This window comes from Macadamia integrifolia, chromosome 10, assembly GCF_013358625.1.
Source record: "Macadamia integrifolia cultivar HAES 741 chromosome 10, SCU_Mint_v3, whole genome shotgun sequence".
Taxonomy (NCBI): domain Eukaryota; kingdom Viridiplantae; phylum Streptophyta; class Magnoliopsida; order Proteales; family Proteaceae; genus Macadamia; species Macadamia integrifolia.
The window spans coordinates 21,266,760-21,275,322 of record NC_056566.1 but is presented as its reverse complement, the minus strand read 5'-3'; the positions used below and the strand labels follow the sequence as shown (position 1 = coordinate 21,275,322).

General features: G+C 37.3%; 2 protein-coding genes across 8 annotated transcripts in view; both read right to left on the bottom strand.

Moving 5' to 3' along the window:
- LOC122091706 (uncharacterized protein C24B11.05-like) overlaps window positions 1–2,989 on the bottom strand; it is a 16,134-nt gene extending 13,145 nt beyond the window's left edge. Inside the window, exons 1-8 of one of the 7 annotated variants that reach the window (XR_006144006.1) lie at window positions 2,644–2,986; window positions 2,465–2,562; window positions 2,334–2,371; window positions 2,083–2,170; window positions 1,772–1,981; window positions 1,608–1,656; window positions 1,423–1,528; window positions 464–594 (exon numbers count right to left, since the gene is read on the bottom strand). Coding sequence is in view for 6 of the 7 variants with exons in the window: in XM_042661784.1 (XP_042517718.1) it covers window positions 347–594; window positions 1,608–1,656; window positions 1,772–1,981; window positions 2,083–2,170; window positions 2,334–2,371; window positions 2,465–2,562; window positions 2,644–2,716 (804 nt within the window). In the remaining variant the exon portion in view is untranslated. Of the gene's footprint in view, window positions 1–147; window positions 595–1,422; window positions 1,529–1,607; window positions 1,674–1,771; window positions 1,982–2,082; window positions 2,171–2,333; window positions 2,372–2,464; window positions 2,563–2,643 lie in introns of those variants that run through there. The other 6 variants (XM_042661786.1, XM_042661784.1, XM_042661789.1 and 3 more) reach the window with 6 other exon arrangements.
- A 1,546-nt stretch (window positions 2,990–4,535) lies between these two features.
- LOC122091104 (thermospermine synthase ACAULIS5-like) lies at window positions 4,536–7,622 on the bottom strand. The gene is made up of 10 exons (XM_042660930.1): window positions 7,151–7,622; window positions 6,512–6,578; window positions 6,319–6,413; window positions 6,129–6,231; window positions 5,909–5,997; window positions 5,647–5,803; window positions 5,461–5,536; window positions 5,285–5,343; window positions 5,035–5,171; window positions 4,536–4,939 (listed from the first exon to the last, which is right to left on the bottom strand). Exons 1-10 carry the CDS (start codon window positions 7,306–7,308, stop codon window positions 4,849–4,851), a joined length of 1,032 nt encoding a protein of 343 aa, XP_042516864.1. The 5' UTR covers window positions 7,309–7,622; the 3' UTR covers window positions 4,536–4,848.
- Between the last annotated feature and the right edge of the window lie 941 nt (window positions 7,623–8,563).

The following is an 8,563-nucleotide window of genomic DNA, read 5'->3' as shown; positions in this document are numbered from 1 at the left end:
TAGACAAACCTTTTATAATGGGAAGAAAACACCAAAACTAAAACACCACAACCAACCAAACATACATATACATATATATATATATATATATACATACATACATACATACATACATATATACATAACATATTCTTTTTTTTTTTTCTCCGGTAGAACATAACATACATATTCACAATCATATTACAGGATAACGGATCAGGAGAACCATTCTTGAATGAATCTGATCCACACAAGGAAAAACTGAGTGATAAATTCCATATATGGATCAAATCATACAAAAATGGTTCTTGTACGAAAATTGGATCCACAATCACATTACAAACCATCGACTACAACATTTCACAATTCACACCCCCCAGCGAGAGAGAGAGAGAAAGAGAGGGAGAGAGAGTACATTGATACTTAAGCACCGACAGGGGTGGGTGTGAGCATTGAACTGATCTTTTGTTTGGTTCGGCTTATCTTGTGATCCCCTTCTTGTCCTAATGCAGGTGTCGCTACACTTTCCCATAACTCTGAAACCACCTGTGGCAGAAAGATCACGCTCTCCACCATCTACCCACCACCCTTTGTGCATTTCGTTGATTTCCCCACCTTATTCATCGTATCATCATCATCATCATTATCAACATCAGCAACTCGGAGAAAATAATGTATCAACAACGATAAGGGTAAAATAGTAGTTACAATACAATACTATTTGCACGTGTTTAATTTTTCATCATGCTCCATATCATCGATCCTCCACACATATAACATTTTTTTTTACTAGGTCTTAGAGTTAGACCATTAAAATAATTTGCAAGAAATAGCAACCACCAATGTGGGTCAATGAACGTGTTTGGACATCAACATAAATGGGATTTTTTATTTTATATGATAAAGTAATAATTACGCATGCTCTTGTTTTCAATCTGAATCAAATCCTAGTACAGAAATCCACTCAATCTCTCTCTTCTTACAAGAGACTTTCACATTGAATAGATACTAAATTTGGAATAGACACCGTATAAAAATGGTTATCATAAGAGGATCTAATCCAAAGTCTTTGTTTATGGATGCAAAAGCCATAGGAACATGTAGTATTTGAAAAAATATATATTGTCAAGCGAATCTAGATCAGGTTCATGTACGAGAACAATCTCATTTAAAATCTATTAAATAAAGAAAGAGAAAATAGATTCTAAAAACAAGATTGCTCTTATGACTCAAAATGAATCTTTCACAGTGGAAGATTTCTTTCTATAAAGCATTCAGGAACAAGAAGATTCAATCGAATGATGAATTATTGCATAGTCCAAGGAAATAGAAGATCCACTTCCACGATTCCATCTATGTGGAATCAACATTGAATAGTAGAATAATTTATATAGTCAAGATTCAATTCAGATCAAATGATTTTTAATGAAATAATCCACAGACCTAGGATGTACAACATTATTCTCGTGAACCTGATCCGAGGCGTTGTCAGACTACATAGTGTACGCCAGTCCCTCCCACAGCTATATATTTATAAATCTCTGACTCCCTATTAATTTAAAAATATTTAAAAAAGAATAAATTGTAATAAAAAACCCGCAAAAAAAAATTGAAGAAAGGGGAAATACCAGAACCGTTCAAAGTCCCACGGCATTCCCGGCAGCGATATTCCGTTCGCTGTCGTCCAGAAACAGCTATCATAAAGTCGTAAAAGAAAAAAGTAGTTCAGCTTTAGCACTGAGACTCCAGATTTAGTAAGATCAAACCGGAAATGAATTGTTTGGTAGCGTAACACACGCCGAGGATCAACATGTGCGACCTCGAGAGCCATTTTCATGGCTTCGATCGAGGGTTTCAGAATAACGGGAAACTCATCAGGCCGAGTAGATTTCGAGAGATTCGGATTGAGTGTCTCGAAGCAAATGATTTCTACGAAGCAATCCTGTACTCCTAGCCTCTCCAACACTTTAATCGCATGTTTCCTGTCGGAGTTCGTGAAAATCTGCCACAACAACAACAATGAAGGATTCAATTTCAGCGGTCACTCATAATACTAGCAGACGATTCACAATTCATTCGGAAATTTGCTTTTTAATCCTTAACAAGTTTTCTTTGTTTGATGCTCCGCAGAAGGTTTCGTAGTTGAGGATCTGGTTTGATCTTCTCGTACGGTAATCTCCCGTGCACAAAACTGTTTGGGGCAGAGGCAGAGGCACAAAATAGAGGCAACCGATTCTTAATGCAACAGAGGCACCAAGAAGAAGAAATTCTTCGAGGAAGTGAAAAAATCTCTCTAATTTCATCTAATAATCATAAGAAAACGTCAAATTGCTTTCAAAATCAAAATGCCTTACCTGTGATAATCGTCAGCGTCAATATCATAACCTAAAGCCTGTTAAAGAAATTACGAAAATAGAAAAATGTTAAAACAGAGAGAGAAAAATCAAAGCTTTTGTAACTTAAAAGATTTAGAGATGATAATTACTCCCAAGCCGGCAAGAGAGCTTCCGTAGGTTCTGAAAAGCTGAACTCGAAGACTAAACGCTTTATCCTCTGCAAATTCACATTTCTGCGTAAGAAATTCTGTAGAACAGGAAAGAAAATTCGAAATTCATGCAACTTTAATGTGATTTACAACTTTAATTAACTCAATCCGTGACTTACCTTCAATGTTTCTTTTGCACGCTTCAGCAATTCCAGTATCTTTTCTATATAAAGTGTCATCAAGATCTGCCATTAACAGTTCCAAATAACACAATCAACAGTAAGAGATTTACAGAGAAACCAAATCAGAAAAAGCGTTGCGGAAAAGGAGGCAATCGAAGGGAGAGCTGGAGTTTCGAGCAGATTTAGTGAATGAATCCATTGATGCAGAGCTCAATCAACTTCGAAGAAGATGGCAAAGATCCAGAAAACGAAGAGGAAAGTTGGAATCTCTAGGGGATTAATGGATAAAATGCAAATGTAGACAGAACAGAGACGAGATTTCCAGCGGAGGAGAGGATCAATAGAAATGATGAGTCTGAGACGAGCGTTAGGACCACGAACTCCCTATGACGTGTGATGGAAGCTGATCTGACGTCGTTAAACAAAGGAGCATCTCGATAGTTACTTTAGATCATTGACACGTGGAATATCTTGATATACATATATGCACGTGTTTATTTAAATTGCTAAACTCCAAACACGTGGCATTCACTAAACTAAATTCCCACTTATTTGATAATTCGCACTTTTAATGCTATAAGGATAATAAGTTGTCAAAGTTGAGCCTGAACCGGTTGGACCAATTGAACCTGATTGGTTTAGTTCGAATCAAATCGAATCAAACCCTTGTCGATTTGGTTTTGGGCTGGGGTTTTATGAAACTGGTAGAAACCAAAACCTTATCGGATCAGTCCAAACAACAAATTGAACCAAATTTGTTAAAAACCGAGACCAGACTTATAGTATCCTGATAAGAAACCAACCCAAATGAATCAGGAATTTCTCATTATTTTCCTTATGTATAAATGTAAACCCAAAATCAGACCGGATCAAATCCAATAGTAGCCCTTACAAATCAATAAGAAATTGGACCAAACCAGACCAAAATAGGAAACTTCTTTAACAATTGGTGTGTCTCCACAGACAATCCTTGGATCAATTCACCCACCCAATCACTAAGGATGAGTCAACTTTCAGTATTACATCAGGCCACTTCTGTGCTGAAGATTCAGATAAGCTATGAATGACAGCTTCAATCTCTAATGTGTTCAAGTCAGCACTACTAACAAGACCAGAAAAAGATGATAGAATGTTTCTGTCATGATCTCCAAATGCTTTATAGCAATTTCTTGTAAGGCTGATCCCCACTTTTCTGGGATTGGATTCAAGATGGATCTAGATTGGATAGTTGTAAGACCTCACAGACCCAAGTTCCCAATGTTAATATCATGCATCAAAGATCCAAGTTCAAGAAGATGAACTCATGAAAATTTCATAATAACCAGGAATATCATTCATGGTAGGATAGAGACTTATGGCTAGCAAAGCAGAGAAGACTTTCAGTTGGTGTTATGTGCAACAATCTAACTTGATGAACTGCATACTTATCTCTGTAATCAGATTTACCAAAAAAAAATCCCAGTTTTAATTCATCGAAGAAGGATTTTGTTGTGAAAATCAGTTCAATTTGTTTGTAACAGCCACTGAAATTGTTAGATGTTGATGTGTTAGAACTAAACTAGGCTGCAGCTAACTGATCTATTATTACTGACCATGTTCAATAGAATTATATATATCAGTTTTTCTCCCTTCATTACAGAACCATATGATGGCAGCAAGGAAATACCAAACCAAGAAAATGCTGAACATCGTAAAATTGTAATGATGTCCATTGTGTATCAGATCAATGGATCGGGTACGCGGTTTCCATGGAAAATTGAGAGATCTTAAGGAGTAGATAACATATTTACTCCCATCACTTGTCTGATTTTTTTGTTCTAATCGAGGTTGAGATTATATGCTTTCATTTTTATGTTCATTTCAAAAATCCTTTTGCCGAAGACGAATCCTGAATCAAAATTAAGCTACTGGATCATTTCTGTGCACTTACACTTTACATGGCTTTCTCATGTCTGCAAGTTCTCTCCATTTGAAGTAACATATCAAGTAATTACCTTAAAAGTTTGAACATAAACAAGCCATTAACAGTGGCCTATTGTGTAAAATGCCAAAACTTATAAATTGGGGGCCTGCCATTGTATCTTTCCATTCAAGTTTAAAACAGCAAAAAAAAAAAAAAAAAATGTGGAGATGGAGTGGGGGAATGAAGGATGATGAAGCAAGAAGGGCAAGGTTCAATATTTGGTTTGTGCTTGATCTCTCTTAAGAGTGATGATTGGATTTGTGAGCAGTTCCATGGCCATAGATGAACCTTGCTGTTCCTTCTGTGTATATTTGAGTCTCCTTGGCTAGTCTGTCAATACATTGATCAATCACATGTATTAGAAAATAACAAAAGAGAGGAGGAACTCACAGTTGCAGAAGCACAAAAGCGAAAAGGAGACTCACGTTTTTCTAACAGCTTTGCTCAAGATTGAAGCTGACATGAAAGTTTTTCCATCAAGGTATCGGTTCTCCCCCTTGATCCTCTGCTTGATTCTGGCATCTAACTCTTCAGCATCCGCCGTGAATGGCGAATCCGATGCCTGTAACTCCCCCAAACACCATATACAAGTTCAATGACTTCTAAATTATTACTTTAAACAGTTACGGATTTAAACGAAGAACAAATGAAAGAGGAGATCATTTGCTGATATACCATGACCCATCCCCAAGTATCAGCATAGGAAGGAATATGAGCTGAGTAAGGAACAACATCTGCAAATAGAAGCAAGCCATCCAGTTTGTCACTGACTTTTGAAGACTCATTTAATTTGTCACAGAAAAACCATAGATAAATGGGAAGACAGTAATTGGTCTGGGTATGTTACTAACATTTGAAAACCTGTCTGATGGTGTTGTAAATGCAAGAGAAAACCTCAGTATGGCTGAACACACCAGCTGGTCCTGCCTGCAGAAACATATAGAACATGAACCACATTAATCCCAGCCTCTGTGTTTGAGAGAGAAACTCTCTCTCTCTCTCTCTCTCTCTCTCAGGTCTGTTCTTGCAATACTGACCTGAGTGACAAAAATGCCACCCTCACTGAGTCTAGGTTTAATAGTGGATTCATAGAAGGATTTAGTGTAGAGTTGGTAACAAGGTCCTCCCTCTATTGGGTCTGCGAGGTCTCCTATGATCACATCAAAGGAATCTCCTCTTTTCTCAAGCTCAGCCCTGTCACAAATGTGAGAAGAATTTATCTTATTAACAACTACTACTACTGCTACTACTACAACAAAGATAAACTACCAAAGAAGATTGAGAAAGAAATTTATGAACCTGGCATCATTGATAACAAGGTGAAGCCTTGAATCACAGAAAGCTTCTCTGTTTACAGCCAGGTATGACTTGCAGAAATCCACTACTTCCTATCAAACATAAGCATATGTTGTTAAGACTAGTATGTACAGATACAAGCTTCTTCCAAGAGATGGTATCCCATTAATGGAGGATAAATAATAATAGAAGTGAATAAAGCGAGAGAAAGGATGAAGTGAACCTCATCGATGTCACACATGACCACATTCTCAACATATTTGTTTCTTAGGATCTCTCTTGCAGTGGAGCCTTCACCTCCTCCCATAATAAATATGCTGCTTGGACTGAATACAGACAACCAGGCTCTGTTTTATTTTCATTGACATAGCAATATTTAAAGTTTAAAGAGAAGTGGAAGGGGGAGAAAGTACTTTGGGTGGTGAAGAAGTGCTGGATGAACAAGTGATTCATGGTAGATGAATTCATCTATCTCTGTACTCTGAAGCTTTCCATCAATGATCAAAGCCTAAAGCAGAAATTAAGAGACCCATTAGGGAAAGAATATAGAATGTTGGATATAGGAAGTCATTCTAAGAAGGAAGAAATTAAGAAAATAGATGAAACCTTTCCAAATGGCTTTGTATCCAGAAGTGCTATGTCCTGGTACTGACTAGCCCCTGTATGCAAAATACTGGTGGGTTGAAACAAAAGATGTGAGTTAGTAGACATTGCACTTACAAGTATTAAAATACTTTTTAGAGCCTAAATATCTTCTTTTCTGTTAATCTTGTCTACCTTTTACCTGACCAGTTAAAAAAAAAATTGCTTTTGAATACAGAAAGAACTAAGAACTGTACTTCTTTTGAGCCTTCTAATGAGATGGGTTGATAAGAAAACAAGTTACAAATGCAAGAAAAACCACCATTGCAAAAAGCTCCCACTTTGTTTTGTCTCAATCCAACCACTTGAAAAAGGTGTTTGCTTTCTTTTTTCCTTCTTGAAGCTTATCCATGATTTTGTCTCAACAATCTTTTCAGCAATTTAGTTCTTCATCTCCCCCCCCCCCCCCCCCCATCCCTTCTTCTCCATCTACAGAAGCTCCAAAAGGAAAGTTCTCAATGAAGAAGAGGAAGGGAAAGAAATGTATATGTTTTGGTGAGTAATTAATCTCAGGAAGAACATTGACAGAAAGAGAAGAAGAAGAAGAAAGGAAATGGAAGAACCATTTTATCAAAGAACTAATGTGCATAAATATAAATGTACCTATTGAGAGCAAAACACCATCTCAAGTCCTGCTCAATCTCTTCTTCATACCAACAACTCTTCCTGAACCCACCCTGCCATGCACAGTGGCCATTTCCATTGACTCCATTGCCATTGCCATTACCATTGCCATTGGAACCAGAAGAGATATCACCCATTTCTTTCAATTCAAACCACAGGGGCAAAGAGACAGACACACACAGAGCGATCAGAACTTCAGAGAGAAAAAGAGAGAGGTGTTGTGGGTAATGGAATTGTGGGGGGATGGTGTGCAGATATAAGAAGAGGTGGTGGCAGGGAAATCAAAATGTGCCTTGATTTAATTTGAAAAAAGAAGGAAAAAATACTTGGATTTTCACTAAACCCAAAAAGGGAAAGACACTAGTCATGTGGATGTGATCTCTCTCCCAAGAGAGAGATGTTAATGGATTATAGAGGTTGGTGACTTTGATGATGGCTGGTTCTCATGACCACCTCTTCCTCCTCATTCTTCTATTCTAGAAGTGTGGCCCTGACCCAGAAAAAGGGGGACCCTTTGAACCCATTAAGGAGCATCAACTACAATCATTTGTTATTAACAACTCTGACCTACTGCTCCTGCATGCTTCCTTATAAGCAGTTAAGTGCTACAACTGTAGCGCATTTTAGAGGCCAGTAGGCCACCACCTCCTTCACAGTTATATTTACATTCATGGGATTCAAGTTTAACCCAAAAAAAAAAAAAAAAACTAATTACATTCATGGGCTCTATAGTTTATAAGGAGGCCTTTGTAAACATTACTGATAAATCCACCACCATTATTTATTTCATCCATTTTTTTTTTTTGGGGGGGAGGGGGGTGTGGGTGGGAGGATTTTTTGTAGATAGATGAAAGTTTCGAACTTCGATGATGCTCCGTGTGAAAACTTTCGCATGCAAAAACACAATACCATGGGTCTCATTTACTTTCCTTCTTCAAAAAACCCCTACTTGATGACTTGTGTTGAGAGAGTTTTCTATATGCTCGAATTAGTACTTTAGTGCATTGTGGGAACCCTCTCCCTAAATTCAATCCATTAATCCTTTGGGCATTTCAGACCAAACATGACATGATGATTATGATACCAACAACAAAACTGGCCCATAGGATTTGATGGTTTAAGTCTGTCTCATACCTTCAATTATTAAATTTTTTTCTCTCTCTCTCTCTTCAAAAAGTTTGGTGGAGGAAGGTAAGTGTAACCAAGCATTGGCTATATGCAGTTGGCATCATTTAAGGGTGCCTCAACTCTTGTGCAATAGAGATAGGGTATTTTAGGTAATTGAAATGTCATTATACATTTGTCTCGTGTCAGCATCATAATGGCACTTTGTCGTTTCATGATAATATATTGTCTTTTCTATATCATGTAACAAGCATGTTTACTTTACCC